Source organism: Pyrgilauda ruficollis, unplaced genomic scaffold (assembly GCF_017590135.1).
Source record: "Pyrgilauda ruficollis isolate IOZ18807 unplaced genomic scaffold, ASM1759013v1 scaffold50, whole genome shotgun sequence".
NCBI lineage: Eukaryota > Metazoa > Chordata > Aves > Passeriformes > Passeridae > Pyrgilauda > Pyrgilauda ruficollis.
In genome coordinates, this window is record NW_024526600.1 from 9,459,916 (window position 1) to 9,476,091 (window position 16,176).

At 43.4% G+C, this 16,176-nt stretch overlaps 2 protein-coding genes across 6 annotated transcripts; one reads left to right on the forward strand and one right to left on the reverse strand.

Moving 5' to 3' along the window:
• The first annotated feature begins 57 nt into the window (after positions 1-57).
• On the forward strand, positions 58-11,685 carry CGGBP1 (CGG triplet repeat binding protein 1). 2 transcript variants are annotated; one of them, XR_005956198.1, is made up of 3 exons: positions 58-80; positions 2,264-3,221; positions 11,595-11,685. XR_005956198.1 is itself a non-coding variant. In XM_041480213.1 (2 exons), exon 2 carries the CDS (start codon positions 2,285-2,287, stop codon positions 2,786-2,788), a length of 504 nt encoding a protein of 167 aa, XP_041336147.1. In that variant the 5' UTR covers positions 58-80; positions 2,264-2,284; the 3' UTR covers positions 2,789-7,517. The 2 variants fall into 2 exon arrangements, 1 of the variants encoding a protein (XP_041336147.1); XM_041480213.1 differs by lacking the exon at positions 11,595-11,685 and having other exon boundaries at positions 2,264-7,517.
• On the reverse strand, positions 8,542-16,171 carry N6AMT1 (N-6 adenine-specific DNA methyltransferase 1). Of its 4 annotated transcripts, XM_041480207.1 has the most exons (7): positions 15,625-15,767; positions 14,159-14,248; positions 13,668-13,758; positions 13,067-13,150; positions 12,843-12,984; positions 12,042-12,169; positions 8,542-11,662 (listed from the first exon to the last, which is right to left on the reverse strand). In XM_041480207.1, exons 1-6 carry the CDS (start codon positions 15,756-15,758, stop codon positions 12,063-12,065), a joined length of 648 nt encoding a protein of 215 aa, XP_041336141.1. In that variant the 5' UTR covers positions 15,759-15,767; the 3' UTR covers positions 8,542-11,662; positions 12,042-12,062. The 4 variants fall into 4 exon arrangements, with proteins under 4 accessions (XP_041336141.1, XP_041336142.1, XP_041336144.1 ...); XM_041480208.1 differs by lacking the exons at positions 8,542-11,662; positions 15,625-15,767 and adding an exon at positions 16,029-16,171; XM_041480210.1 differs by lacking the exon at positions 8,542-11,662 and having other exon boundaries at positions 15,625-15,785.
• Positions 16,172-16,176: the final 5 nt, after the last annotated feature.

The window sequence follows — 16,176 nt, forward strand, 5'->3', positions numbered from 1 at the left end:
CACAAGCCTCGCCCATCTCCTCGGCGAACCAATCAGCGAGTGACTTCCGGCGGCGCGGGCGGGCGGCGCGGCCGCTGCGGGTAATGGTGCCCGGCACGGGGCCGGCGCGGATCCGCGCGTGGGGAGGAGGCTGCGGGGCCTCCCGGGAAACAGCCGCGCTGCGGGGAAGGGCCGCGGGCGCGGGGCCTGGGCTGCGCGCGTTTAACCCGAGCGGGGCACACGGCGCCGGCAGCGCGGGGGACGAAACCCGGCGAGGAATGCACCGAGTAATGGTCCCGGTTCTCGGGCGGAACCCGCCCGGCGCTCGGAGATGCAGCCTCGCCGTGCTCCTCAGCCAGCGCTCCGGAGCGGTGACAGCGGGCACAGGCGAGAGCCCGGAGCGTCCCGGAGAGCGGATCCAGGGGAGGCAGCAGCCCTCTGCAAGGAAACCACGCCAAAACTTGGCACCCCCTCCCAAAAAAAAAAAAAAATAATAGGCCTACCAAAAATCCTGTGTTGTGCTGCTCTCAGAATCCCGAGAGATGCTGCTGCAGTTTCACTGCAAACGCCTGGTTTGGCGGGGGAACTTTCTTTTGGCCTTTCAGAAGACAAAGCAACAAGTTTGTGTTAGGCTAGGACTTGTTTTCTGCTCGGTTTCAGGAAATGGTTGCTTAGGAAGCTCGTGTATAAAGCAAGAAAAGGAATGAAGAAGGTTACATTGATGCTGATAAAAGCTGCTTATCTTTGTATCAGTCTTAAGAGTTACAGGTCTGCAAAGCTGCAGTGAGAGCAAAAAAAATATCACTAGGAAAGTAGCTAAAGATCTCTGTTTCCTTTTTTCTAATCTCTTCATGTAGCAGTGGCTTAAGAAAAAACAGACAGTGTTGAAGATAGAATTCTCTTTAGTTCCAGGGCAGGCAAAACCCATTCTGGACAGCAGAAACTGTATTCAACCTTTTTTTTTTCTTAATGTTGCAACAGCAAACTGGGTAACAAAAGAAAACAAGTACAGAGAAGTGCATCTGGAGGTATCAGGATACTTAGAAGAAACATTGTTGACTTTTGGGGTTTTTTTTTTAAGGAAATGGGTAGTTAATGTGATGACCATTAATTTTGCTCAGAAAACATCAAACCTGAACAGAGCTGTGGCTTGACTTCAACTTTAGTTTAAAAAGAAGTTAAATTCTCTTTAGTTGAGATTTGCAGTAGCTACTCCCTACCTCAGCAACAAAAGGACAGTGTTGGATTTCAGAGCACTTCACTGGGTTCTTGCCTGCTTTGGTGACACGGTCTGGTTTAGAGTGATGCTAAACTCTTTGAAAATACAGTTTCTTATTTTGCCTTGCAAATTAAGATGCAATTCCATGTTCCCATCAGGCTGTTCCAGCAGTAATTGCAGTGACAAAATTCTTTGCTCTAAGCTCCAGGTTCAATCTAATAGCTGTGGTTTAAAAACCAGGGCTGTTTCCAAACAAGTGGTTTGGTTTTGGTTTGGGGTTGTTTTTTGTTGGGAGTTACTGACTTTTAAAAGTGACAGTAATGGTTTTCTTGCTTGCTGTATAAAATATACAGAAAAACACTGACTCAACATAATTAAGAAACTGCCAAATATGTTGAAAATGCTAAGAAAGTACCCTTTGTCCTAAAGTTTAAAGGATAAAAAAGGCTTTTCAAGAAAAGCAAAAAGTGTTTTTGTTTGACTTTAAGTGATTAACAGATTGGGTTTTGAGGGTTGTGTTGAATTACCACAATATTAGTGGTGTGAGGATAACTTCAAACAATTATTAAAAAACACTTTCTATAATTACAGTCCCTGTAACTACACATGTATATCCACCACAATCTTAACAGATTCACCATACATACTATAAAAAAACAAATAGAAAAAGCTCTCACCACATTAATATCTTATACTAGAAATCCAAACTCTTACAATAACCCAAATAACAAAAACCACTCCCTGTAATAAACCTAAAAACCAAACCAAGTGTTTTACTTGTAAAACCAAGTAAAACCAAACAAGTGTTTTACTCTTACCCACAAGGAACTTCATTCTCCCAATTACCTGGACTTGCAGATGAAAAGCCTTTCAACAGCAGTGTCACAAACGTGTCTTACGTGGAGCCCATGGTATTTTACGTGGAGCTCATGGTATTTTACGTGGAGCTCGTGGTATTTTAGGTGGAGCTCATGGTATTTTACGTGGAGCTCGTGGTATTTATGGTATTTTAGGTGTCAGCAGGTGCCAGGTTGGATATTGAAGGAGCTCTTGTCTGTTCCCCAGCTTTGCCGGGCGGAGGCGGCGATGGAGCGCTTCGGGGTGAAGTCGGCGCCGTCGCGGAACCGCTCCAAGACCGCTCTGTACGTGACGCCCCAGGACCGCGTGACGGAGTTCGGCAGCGAGCTGCACGAGGACGGGGGGAAGCTCTTCTGCACCTCCTGCAACGTGGTGCTCAACCACGTCCGCAAGTCTGCCATCAACGACCACCTCAAGTCCAAAACGCACACCAAGAGGAAGGCGGAGTTCGAGGAGCAGAACGTCAGGAAGAAGCAAAGGACTCTGACTGCCTCCCTGCAGTGCAACAGCGCTGCCCAGACAGAGAAAAGCAGTGTGATCCAGGACTTTGTGAAAATGTGCCTGGAGGCCAATATCCCCCTGGAGAAGGCAGATCACCCCTCTGTGCGAGCCTTCCTGTCCCGCTACGTTAAGAACGGCAGCTCCATACCCAAGTCGGAGCAGCTAAGGAAAGCCTATCTGCCTGATGGCCACGACAATGAGAACCAGCTCATCAACACCGAAGACCGTTGAGAAGAGAACTGTTTTCATCCTTGTTGTGAAGTTTTACATATTGATGGTGTGGTTTATTTTTATATTCATGCATATATACAGTGTTACATATTGATTTTACAAGCTATTTTGTATTCTTGTAGAAATGACAATCTACTCCTGAACTTAGCGGTGTGCCACAGATCGTTGCTAACCCTGCTGTGGACTTCAGAGCTACACTGATGTAGAGCTCACGAGGAATGTAGGGAGCATCCCTGGCATGCACCTGATCTCTGTTCAGTCCAGAGGCTGAGAAAAAGGCACTTGAATGGAGGACCCCAACTTCACAGTGCATCTAAGAAGAGGGTGTGGTAGGGATTGCTACTCGTGGCAGTGGATTGCTGTGTCCAGTATCCTGTCCCTGAGTGACCAAGAAGAGATGCTGCACCTTTGAAATGCAAGAAGCTCTAGGATGGTTAGTTAAAATATCACTGCTCTGTTGGGGGAGGACTATTGCAACTTTCTATTCAAGCTTGGTTTACGTTTTGAAACAGGAAACATTTTTCTTCTAGAACTCTCTCTTATGCTGTTTGGTGCAACTGTGGATGTATTCATTATCCAGCTTAACCAGCCAGTCTCTTGTACTGACCTCTGAACTCCACTATTCTCATAAGGCTGGGAGTTCTGCAGGTTTGCCATGTCTGCTTTCCTAAAATCACTGTTCCTTTTTCTTGTTCCACACGCCCCCTTCCATTTCAGTGCCAATATTTGAAAGCTGAGTAGACAAACCTGTAACTGAGTGTGGTTTGCAGTGCAGCTGCTGTCAAGTGAAACTTATGCTGGACCAAATTCTTAGCAGAGAAGATTAATGCCTTTTTCCTACTAGCAGGACTCAGCTAAATCTAAATTGGGGATGGTAGAAGCACTAAACTGAGGAGCTGGGAAGTTTTTTTCATTGTTCACAGGAGAAGAGGCTGCTCCATATTTCCCTGAAGGTCCTTTACACATCTGGCCTTATCATCAGCCTTTCAGTCAAGGGAGGTGAAGCGATTAGAATAGATCTTAAAGCAGTTACTGCAAAAGTTCTTCAGTACTTGTAAACACAAGTAAGAAGCCACACAGACTTGGAACTTATAATGGAATTACAGACCTGGGCTGTATTTCTTACTCTGTGCCATGGCCACATCGATTCAAAAGCAAAATGGGAAATTGAAGAATTTCAATAATGTTACTCTCTCCAAAATCTAGTAAACAGTTACTAAGCTATTCCAAATGATGATGCCAAATAGTTCACCTAACACAAATGTTCCATAAGGGTTTGGAATGAAGTGAGGGAGTACTGTGCAAAGTGCTGGAATACAACTGACCTCTGCATGCTCTAGATCTGGAGATGCTCTGGGTTCAGACAAGTGCCAAGCATCTCCTGGGAGCTCAGGAGTCCTCCCTCTCCACGGGTACAATGGCATAAGGATGCTTTAACTCCTGAGGGTGGAGCCAGTTGTCCAGCTTCCTTTCCCCAGCAGAGTTTCGCAGCAGTTTATTTACAGCAATACCAAGGAACTGCTGAAAAGAGACAAAATAACCAGATTATTTTGGGTTTAGAGCTATTTCCCAGCTCTATCTAGAGCAGTCTCCTTTGCTGGGCTGAGAGAGACTTACACACTTAGTAACAACTATTTTTTTGTGCAATTAGTCTGCAGAAATGCACTTGTGTTCCATGTCCTGCTATGAAACCTGCTGGAATAAATGGACAAAGCTAAAAAGCAGGATGTTTCTTACCCATGTGCATCAGTCCAGGGGTGCTCAGCCCACTGCTGGTCTAGGACTTCAGACAGAAATAACAGTAGCAACTTTTTATTCTAATCCTAGAGATCAAGATATGCCTTCCTAAATCTAATTTTTTATTGCACAAGCTTGGGTTTAGCTTAAAATCCTTAAATGCCTTGGGCTAGAACTGTTTAATAAATCTTCTGAAGCCAAGTGAAAGGTAAACTGCCAAGAGCCTTTTCTGTCCTGACAAGAACTGAAAGCATTTTCTCACAGCTGCTGTTTCCTTAAAGTGAAACAACATCCTTTAATTTTTAATCATTATTGAAACCTCAGCAATGCTAAAGCAAATGGAGAAGAATGGGATATTAAGAAAAGAAAAGCAGCTAGGGAAGTGGGATGGGCAAAAGGAATTTGGGCTAGTTCACTCAGTTTTGCTAACATGGGATTTTCCAGGCTGCACCCCATAACAATTTATATAGGATTAGATGCTTTGTGTTCTTCCCTTGACTGACAGACTGATAGGCATTTTGAAATGCTTCATGGGAACGTTAAACAGGCTCCTGCATAACTGAAAAAAAAGAAAAAAAATCAAGTTGCTTTCAAATTTACAGTTTTACATAAAAATGAAGCAATTGGCAAGTGTAATGGACTCAATTTGCACGACACTGCTGTCTTAATAATAGCACATTTTCATTTAAAAATAAAGCCACAATACTTTTCAAGCTTTTTTGAAAATCAGGACATTGATCCATTGCAACAAACATTAATAATGGAGTAAAGCTATGAAAAATAAAGCACTTCCAGGTAATCTAGAAAGAATAAGTTTAAAATCATGAACATAACCCTAATCATCAAGGCATTTTTAGAGAAAATATGAGTAAGTGGTTGCATTCTGTCATGAAACAGAGTCCTGCAAACACTCAAATTCAGAACACCAGATCTGAAAGTTCATTTCACCTTTCAGTTTCACCAAAAGTTCATTTCAGCATTCAGTTTTGCCAGTATGGCTGCAGTTGGATAAAACATAACTTTCTTTTAATTGCAGGGAAGATTTACAGCAGAAGTTTTCTCATCTATCTAAACCTAAGGAATAACTAAATCCTAGTTTTGAGGCTGTAATGGAGTTGTTTGAACAGCCACCATGGGGGATTAATTTCTTGTGCAAGAATGTATTTCCTGTAAAGAAAATCTCAGAAGTAAAGGAAGGATGGTCGCAGTGTCAGGTTTTCACTTTACAGCCAAATGTAGGGACAATCTCTAAGGGATACTTTCTGCCAGGTGGTTTTAGGGATACAATTGAGACCTAAATGTAATAGAAAAAATTAAAGAAGAAATATTTTCTTCTCTGACCAATACTTAAACTAATTTAGCCAAATTATCTAAAATTAGTCCCAAGTGTTTTTCTTGAAACAACACTTGCAAAGAGTCAAATACAAACGTGACCATTCTCTGTTGAGTGACTCCTTCCATGGACACACCATGATAGTATCAGCTAGCATGTTCTTGGAAAACCAGGAGCAAGCTTCAGAATTTTTAATCATTTTGAAGCCTGTAATTTGACAGGTCCCATGGGAAGGTGAAGCTTTCAGCACAATAAAAGGGAATTGATTTTCAGTGGAGAGAGAAACTTGTTCTGCACAGTATGGGATATTCTCACGATAGAAAGACTGGTTTTAACCAGAGCCCCTTTTAGCAATTCTGCTGAACTGAAGAGTGAGATGCTCCCTGTTAGGTTTTGCAGCATAATGAGCTGATTTTCAGGAAAAAGGAAAAAAAAAAGCTGGAAGTTTGGCAAGGAATCTCTATTTATATTACATATAAAAAGAGGCAAGGCTCACTGTTGTTGCATTCACATTGTACTCACTGCTACTTACTCTGTGTAATTTGAGTGCTTGTTGTCTTTGTACAATTTTAAAGTCGTGTCTAACTTTCAAAATATTTTTATTTTAACAAAGTTTCTCACTGTAATAGTGCTGTTAGTCTCTTTTGGTCTGATGAAGATGCTTTATTTTTGTTTTGGTGGTAGGGATGTTTTGTTGATGGTGAGTGGCCACAGAAATGGTTTTATTTAAAAAATAAGTCAAGAACTTATGATTAGATACTAGAGTGAGGCTGAAGATACCTGGGTCCTGCAGTGCCACAAGACTTCCTGTAGGAACAGTAAGACCAGAGTAAGTGATTTAAGTTTTTATATTAAAACAATACTGAAGAGAAATACTTTACATTGTAAAGTTTTCACTTGGTAATGAAAAAACAGTCTCTTAAAAAAAATAAAGGTATTCCTTTTTTATAGAATTTATGCATAATCTCTTATTTTACCAATCAAGTGGATTAAGAACATGTGGTGGTTCATAGAGTGGTGTAAGACACAAGAAATGGATGGGGACAGGAAAATTTAAGGAGCTGCTGCTGTAGCCTAAGGTAACATCAGATATTGAAGCATTTGTTTGATTTACCTGTGCAATGACACTGAAGTCTGTTTCAGGACTGGTTATACAAAACCTCTGCTTCCTGTCAATGCCTGATGTTCTTCATGGTGACAGAAATTCCCTAATGATGCCTTCTGCTCCAAGTGAATACCAGCTGGAATAATTGTGCTTTTTGACACTGCAGTAAACCATTTGTAGGTACAGAGTCTTGCAGCTACCCAAGGCCTCAGATCTTTTCAGGAAGGGCTTCTGCAATGTGGAAGAATCCCAAAAGGTCACAGTTTGATCCCTCTCCCTTGGGGACTTCATGAAAATTGAGCAAATAACATCAACCCATCAAAAATTATCATCAAGTGTGGGTTTGATTGTTTACACATTTCTTTTCCTGAATTCTGACGTGTCTTGACATCTGAGGATGGATCAATGATAAATTCAGGCAACCTCTTGAGTGATGGATTTATGAACCATTATTTTCTCATTTTCAGTCATTTCCAGGTCACAGCACATTAAGACCAAGAGCTTTTTGTTGTGAAATGGAAAAGCAGAACAGAAATAAACATACCCTTTATAAATTTTTCTTGTGTGGACAATTCGTGTATGAAACAGTACATGCACACTTGCAAAAATCAATGTATCAGTCAGGATTTCTGTGGAAGCTGATGCAGAACCAGGTGAAGCAAATATTTAAAGTTTAGTAATTAGGCCATGCTAAATTCTGATGGTACCATTTTACCTTTTTAAGTGAATCAAGGCAGTTCAATCCATATCCAGGATGCAGTAGGATCAAGTACACACAGCTTTCAAATCAGTGATATTGATAATTAGGTCTGACATTTGTTATTTGCATAGGCTGAAGGAGAGTCAATCTCTGACAGTTCTGCTTTTATTTTTTTTCCTGATCCCACCAAGTTTTTTACAAGGGGTTTGGAATTTGTAGCTTGTGTGGCCACCTCTGATATCTACAAGCACATCTCAGGTAGAAAGTGCAGGGTGAGAGGTGGAATACAGAGAGCTACTGCAGCTCAGGTGAAAATACTGTTCAGTAGTTCTGTTCAGAGCTGACAGAAAAGTTTTAGGGACTTTAGAGGTTTTTAGGAGGGGTTTGTATATTGGTTTGCCTCAAGTGGTTTTTTAATCTGTCCTCCAGTGTCCAAAATAGCTCAAATTCAGCATCCAATTTCACTGCAGTAACTGACACCTTCTCACCTCAATTCTTCTATAATTAGCTTTAAATTGCTTCCTCCCTCCCCTTATTTCTGAAGGCTGTCATTACCCCATGACAAATCCAACAGCTACAATACCCATGGTTGCACTTAGGGAAGTGTTTGACAGACAACAAACCCCCCAGTGAAGCTTTAACCAGCTCTTTAACCAGAATGAACCGAGCCCCCTTGTGAGAGCACCCAAGCTCAGCCAACAATTCAGAACCTGGCTCAAGATGTGTGCTTTGGTCTAACAAGGCTCAGCTTACCTCCTGAAACTGAAACTGCTGAGGGAAAAGAGGGGAGATGCAAAGAATCTCATGTTGTGAAGGACTTGCATCCAAATGAAAGAGCTGACCCCTCTTCTAACAGGGAATTAGAGGAGTGAAGCTGCAGGGGCTGCCTTGGCTGGTGCAGCAGTAAATCCTGAGCTCTGTGATCACCAGTGACAGGCAAGGAGCTGATGGGACACTGGAACATTGCTGCTCCTTTAAGGCACTAAAACCTCCTTCGTGCAGTGTTAAAAGGTAATTTTCAGCAGACTTCCTGGAGCTCACTCTCAGAACGCTGTGTCTCACTCTGTGGTTTCCTGCAAACAGGAAAAATACAGCCCCAAAATAGAACTGTGGTCTTGTCAGAAGAAAAACTGAGGTGGGACAGAAAGAACATTGCATAGATTATGGCTGGGTTTTTCTTTTCACTTGCCTTCAGTAAAGTAGCAACAGCCAGGACAAAGGGGACTGAATCGGGTAAAGAACGTTTCTGTTTATAGCAATCCTCAGGTGTGAATTTTACCCCATATTTTTGGAGCCTCTTCCTCCAAAATAATCATATTCAACACAGAGAACTGTGCTAGTTGTGTTTAAATTGAATCAGCTCTTTGAATTCAATTGCACTGAGGGTTTTTAAACACCTGACATCTCTTAGGATTCAGCAAAGAAGTTACTGAGTTACTACAGACAGTGCAAATCAACACCCATCTGGTGACACCTTTTCCTGCCATCTCCCTTTCCTAATCATACAGTTTAGGATTAGGATTCTCATGCCTTACTTTGACAAATACTTATTGTATATTTATTTAGTATTTACTATGCCTTGAAACATGCTTTTAAAGCAAAACTAGACTCCTGCAGTGTCTCAAATTAAATTTTGTTAAAAACCCAAATTTAAAAATCTAAATTACCATTTGGAGATCGAAAATATCTCATTTGTATCTTAATAATATCATAAAAACAGAATGGCTCAAGGTGGTAATTAACAAGAGAAAAACTTCCCTGAATATCCAGTTTTTCTGTTGGAGCTGGCTGTGGATGCAGCCACCAGGTGTCTTCAGTGCACAAAAATGCAATTTGTGGTAGGAGAGTTTTGGTTCAAGTGGAGCCCTGCTGTGTGTGCAGTAACACTCAAAGAGTTCTCTTCCATAAATATTTTCCTTTTAGGCTGGATTGGAGTTTTTGTCAGGCTTTTTCAGCTCCTCATAAACATCTCCTGATCACACACTCCATCCAAACACAAAATTTTCAATAGAAAAAAGAAATCCAAACATAACATTTCAGAAAGTGATTCCATTCTTTTTTCCAAAATATTACTCTGGAAAAAAAGTCCTGTTAATTTAGACTTTGGTAAGCATTTCCATCATAAGCAGAGGTGACAATTTCTATATACAAAATGCCTGTTTGCTTTCAATTTGGCTCTAACTTTATGAAGAAACGTTGCATGGGCAAAGTTTTTGGGAAGGTTCAGCTAAGTCTTAAAAATATTTAGGGGAAGAAAAGGACATGCTGAGAAAGGAACACACAAAATCCAAATTACTTGTCCTTATGAAGATGCAGTAAAAACAATCACCCCCAGTGCAGATTGTTGTGTGAATGGTGAATTTTTTCAACTTCTTAATTGACTGATGTTGAATTTACGTCATGCAGAAGCACTGAACAAGTTTAAAATCCTGCTTTGCATCCTTCCTCTCTGCTACCTTGCTTCTTGTAAAATCAAAACCTCACGTGCAGGAACATCTTAAAAAAAAAAAAACAACAAACAAATAAAAAAAAACATTGCAGCTTTGTTCATTACTCTGTGAGAGGAGGCAGGAGCCACAGAAGGGAAGATGTTTTTTAAACCCTCAGGATCATTTTCTCTTCCCAATGCCCAGATAATAAAAGGTTTCTCCAGTCATGTTGATAAAAAGGATATTCCTGTAGATTCCTCAGGTAATGCTGGCTCAGAGCAATTATCAAGTTTACAATAAGATGTGGCCTCATAATTAAACCTGTCTGTAGCTATTAAACATTACAGGTGGAGAACAGAAACCAAAGCAGTGCTCAGTGCACCCTGGAGATAATGGGTCTTATTTTACTACCACAGCAGAGCCTCCTAATTTAACTGAAGAGGATGAAAATGATAATAACTGAAAAATATTCAGTAACTGGCTAGGTAAGAACTCCAGCACCTGAGGACAAAGTGCTTTGAACCACGGCCAAAGGTTTTGGTAGCATTCAACCCTGAGCTTGAAATCTGGAAATCCCACAAGCTCTAGGTCCAGTCTGCAGTCAAATTATCCTTAATTTGACAGTTTATCTGCAATTATTTAGCTTAACCACATCTAATTATTGTCCCACTTTCAACTCTAGAAGATTTTGAGTAAGAGGCTCTGCTAATTTGGACTGGTGTGAGGACTACCCTGTGCCCAGTACCCTCCTGTGATAAAGCACTGCTAAAATGACACAAATTACTACAAATATCAAAATAATGTTTATAGCAGCATTACACAAACAAAAGTCTTGCAAGTCAGTCTCTACAGAACCATGATGGAATTTTTTTTTTAATGCACTTCCATCTTACCCCTTCTAAACTTGTTTGGTTTTTATTTTGGTCAAAAGTAAGCTGGGAGTTGAAGCCAACTTATTTAAGCTTTGTAACCACAGACAAAACAATGAGAGTCCCAAAAACACCCTCCAGTGTACACCAGAAAAACTCCATGAATGTTTCTTTAAAATGGGGGGGGAAAAGTGAAAAGGACTAAAATTCAATTTCTATTTCCAAAATTACATTCCTCAAAAAAACCCAATGGCAATATAAATACGTACAATTACTAAAATAAAATTTTCCATTATTCCTTGAGAAGCCATCTCTGAAGCTCAGGGAAGGTGTTTAATGAGCTGCAGAACTGTTGTGCTCATTACAAGGGATTGAAGAATTGCAGAATCCTCCTTATCTGCTGCTGGAACATATGTTGGAAGAGATGAGAAGTTCAGTACCCTGAGTAGTAAAAATATTTGACAACTATGTGAGAACAAGTGAAACAACTCCTAACTCTGCTTTCACATTTTGCATTGTATAAAGTGCCACTGTATTTCCATCTGTGCACTGATCCAAACTTCCTCCAAATGCTTTTGTGCTGAACTCTGAGCATCTCTGTATTTTAACCAGGCTCTTTCTTCTTCTCTGAAGGTCAGAGGGACGTGGAAGACTCTGGTCCTTAATCAAGGCCAAAGTGATTTGTGCTGAGAACGCTGATCCTGGGAGAGGAAAGAACTTTATAAGCCAACAGAAGGATACCTTAACACTGCTGCTTGTCAACTTGCAGTTTGTTGTGAATGCTGATGGTGTAAAATGATCCTGCTTCTCACCAATGACAACTGAAGACTACAAATTAAAAGCGATACCATGGCTTGTAGAAGTCAGACTCTCTGGTGTGTGGCATTGGTTATGTCAGGGGATGTTAGATCATCATGAACCCATTGATATTTTGTTCCCTAGTTCAGTTTTTGGGTTCATTTCTTTCTTGATGTTTTGCTTGTAATGAGTAAGTTCCTGCCATTAACAGAGGGCAGACTGCATTCACTTCAGTGTTCACCAGCTGACAACTCTGAGTTCAATTTTCCTCATGCCTACTACCTGGCAGGTGAAGAGAAGTTATCAAGATTTCCTAAATCTGAGGATTGTCAGCATCTCTTGTCCTGCTTGCCTGGAAAGTACTCGTGTGCCTTTTAAGCCACTTTTCTCCATCGTTTCCAGAATTTCATCTGCAATGGAAAGTGCAGTGTTTACAAATGAGTTGAAATTTGAATGAATACAAATTCATTCTAAAATATCTGCCAAGCTGTAAAGCAAAGTTTATAAACTCTGTCCTCCTACTCTTTCAGGCAGGAACTTTCATGCAAAATAATCTCCCACCAAGCACAAATAAAGCTTACAACTTACAAACTGAACTTCAGTGTTTTGCTAGAATTCTGTATGAAGCTAAACTGCAGAAGAAAGCGAAATCTGTAGCACCTTCTCACAAAAGCTGCCTAATAAATCAGGTGTGGAGAATAATCCTGACATTACAGGATCACTTGTGGCCATCAAGCATTAGATCAGAAAGAACAAGTCCAAATCTTTTCTCTACATCTGTAGAATGAAAGACATCACATTTCCCACTAAGCCTTTTCAGTTAACACCATCATTCTCTTCCACAAGAAAGAACTGGCCTGGCATCATTAATTGATTCAGACTTAATTAATCCACCTTTCAGACTTGGAACTGAACTCCTGCAGAGCTGCTGGGGTCCCACACACTTCCACTTTCCAAACTAGCTTGGGGAGTTCTTAGTTTTGATAAATTTGCTTGCATTTTGGGTCGAGCTGTGATCACATTTTCATTTATACCATATGAAACCTGCTTTGGCCCATTTGAATGTCCAAGGACAGTGATCACCTGGATTGTTTTCTTTGATTGTGACCAAGTAGAATAATCCTCCTGGTGAAAGCAGGTCTGGTACTAATGGGAAAACTCTATCCATTACTTCTCTGCCCTGTTTGCCCCCAGCCCAGGATGCCTCTATTCCACAGCTTCTCACCTAGGAAGAAGGAAAGCAAAGATTGTCACAACCACAGACAGTAGCAATACTATTTTTAAGGTGTATTTCAAAATTTTCCTACCTCTTCAGAAGGTGTTACCACATATGGTGGGTTAAACAGCAGCAGATCAACCTTCCCATTTAATCTCGGGGATAATCCTTTGACCTGTAGGTGAAAGTGATGATTGTGTGGGGTTTCTTTTTGGGAACATGAAGAATGCAAATGATTTGTAAAAATATAGTTACATAGTGTAGTTGTTCAACCATTTTAAATCCCATTTATTGTGGCCTATCTACATCATCTTTTATAAACATAAAAGGGTTAAAGAGATGAGAAAAATTAGCTTTTCTCCATATCAAATTTTGTAAGAAACTAAAGGTAACAACAGACAAAAGTTCTAATTAAATCAGAAGAGGATGAGAACCAAGAACTGCATAACTTTAGACAAAGGGCTATGACAATGTCAGGCCACTATAGAATTCCTTGTCCAGCAGTTTCCAAACTACATTTACAGCTTAATTTTGAATTTTAGAGCTTGAGTAGTTGTTTGGGGTTTTTTTGGCAGGGGGTGATGTCCAGAGGCCCCTTCCAACCCTAACTATTGTGTGACTCCATGATCTGCAGTAAGTATTAAAAAATTACACAAACTATGAAGGAGATACTGCTGAAAGCTCTCTCTTACCAAGTCAGTGATGACAGGCTGCAGGTGAACATTGTTAAGCAGAGCTGTCTCCTGGGTACAGTAAGCTGCCATGGGGTTGATATCTGTGCATCTAAAAGGGAAATATTACAAAGTGTAAATGATAGGCTACTGTACCTGGAAGTTTAACCCTATGAACCACAAGCTAGTTTATTATTCTGAATTAAAAGGGACCCACAAGGATTAAACCCAGCCAACACCAGTGTAGGCTCAGCAACTTGTCTGAGAAATGGGAAAATGGATTTCTAGTCACAGCACTACTCATTTGTTACAGAACCTGAAGTAAATAATTTAGGCTGCACCATAAGCTCAGAAATGCTCAACAGGCTCTCTTTGCTTTGATTTATGTATCTATAGAATTGAGAAAAGAATAGTTTTTCAAATGCAAAAATGATAAATATGTGTGAGAGGGCTAAGCATCCTGGACTAAGCATCCTTTAAGCATGCAACAGTTTAGGTGCTGTTATACTTACATGTACAGTGCACTGGGTCCAAGGATGGAAGAAGCCAGAAATGTTGAAACCACACCAGATCCAGATCCTATTTCAAGGCAGATCTCGACTCTAAAGAGAGAACACTCTGGATGACTTTTGTTTGTAACAGACACAGGATTGGTCAAGACAGCATTATAGAATATGCTGTCCTCCTAAACACGTTGAAGTACAGAATCACAGAATATCCTGAGCTGGAATGGACCCACAAGGATCATCCAGTTCAACCCCTGACCCTGCACAGACACCCCAACAATCCCATCCTGTGCATCCCTGAGAGCGTTGTCCAAACACTTTCTGAGCTGTCAGGATGGTGCTGTGACCATTCCCTGAGGAGCTTTCTCCCAGCCTAGGGAAATAGAACCTTTTCCTGATACCCACCCTAACCCTTCCCGACACAGCTTCAGGCCATCCCATCAGCTCACACAGAGCAGGACCAGTGCTGGCTCCTCTGCTGCCTCTCGTGAGAAAGCTGCAGACAGCGATGAGGTTTCCTCTTCTCCAAGCTGAAGAAGCCAAGCGCCCTCAGCCCCTTTCTCCATCTCCGCAGCCCCTCTGGAGCTCCCTCACAGCTTTAACACACTTGTGCCAACAATCCCTCCTCAGCACCCCTCCCGGCTTCGCAGCCCTTCTGGAGCTCTCCAATGGCTTTAACACCCCTGTGCCAGCAATCTCCTCTCAGCTCACCCCGCTGCAGGCCCTTCCCCATCTCCGCGTCCCCTACGGAGCTCCCTCAGAGCTTTAACACCCTTGTACGAACAACCCTCCCTCAGCTCACCCTTCCCAGCCCTTCCCCATCTCCGCAGCCCCTCTGCAGCTCCCTCAGAGCTTTAACACCTTTGTGCCAGCAATCCCCCCTCAGCTCGCCCGTTCCGGCTTCCCTGCCAGCCCTTCTCCATCTCCGCAGACCCTCTGGAGCCCCCTCCGAGCTTTAACACCCTTGTGCCAACAATCCTCCCTCAGCTCACCCCGCTGCAGGTCCTTCCCCATCTCCGCAGCCCCTCTGGAGCTCTCCAATGGCTTTAACACCCTTGTGCCAACAATTCCCCCGCAGCTCGCCCGTCCCGGCTCCCCTGCAAGCCTTTCCCCATCTCCGCAGACCCTCTGAACCTCCCTCACAGCTTTAACACCCCAGTACCAGAAATCCCCCCTCAGCTCACTCCCCTGCAGGCCCTTCCCCATCTCCGCAGCCCCTCTGGAGCTCCCTCACAGCTTTAACACCCCTGTGCCACAATCCCCCCTCAGCTCACCCCTCCCGGCTCCGCAGCCCCTCTGGAGCTCTCTCACAGCTTTAACACTCCTGTGCCAGCAATCCTCCTTCAGCTCACCCCTCCCGGCCCTTCCCCATCTCCGCAGCCCCTCTGGAGCTCCCTCACAGCTTTAACCCCCCTGTGCCACAATCCCCCCTCAGCTCGCCCCTCCCGGCTCCCCTGCCCGCCCAGCCGCACCGAGCCTCCCGCAGGCTGCCCGCGTCCCGCTCCAGCGCATCGAGCAGCAGGAAGGTGTCCTCGGCCGGCTCGTACACGTCCCGAAAGGGCCCCCGCGGGCCCAGGTGCTCGTAGCGCGGGGTGGGCAGCGCCATCCCGGCCCGCATCCGGGGGAAGGGGCGGGACGCGGGAGGAACGGGGCGGGAGCGCCCGCCCGCCCTCAGCACCCCTCCCGGCTCCGCAGCCCCTCTGGAGCTCTCTCACAGCTTTAACACTCCTGTGCCAGCAATCCTCCTTCAGCTCACCCCTCCCGGCCCTTCCCCATCTCCGCAGCCCCTCTGGAGCTCCCTCACAGCTTTAACCCCCCTGTGCCACAATCCCCCCTCAGCTCGCCCCTCCCGGCTCCCCTGCCCGCCCAGCCGCACCGAGCCTCCCGCAGGCTGCCCGCGTCCCGCTCCAGCGCATCGAGCAGCAGGAAGGTGTCCTCGGCCGGCTCGTACACGTCCCGAAAGGGCCCCCGCGGGCCCAGGTGCTCGTAGCGCGGGGTGGGCAGCGCCATCCCGGCCCGCATCC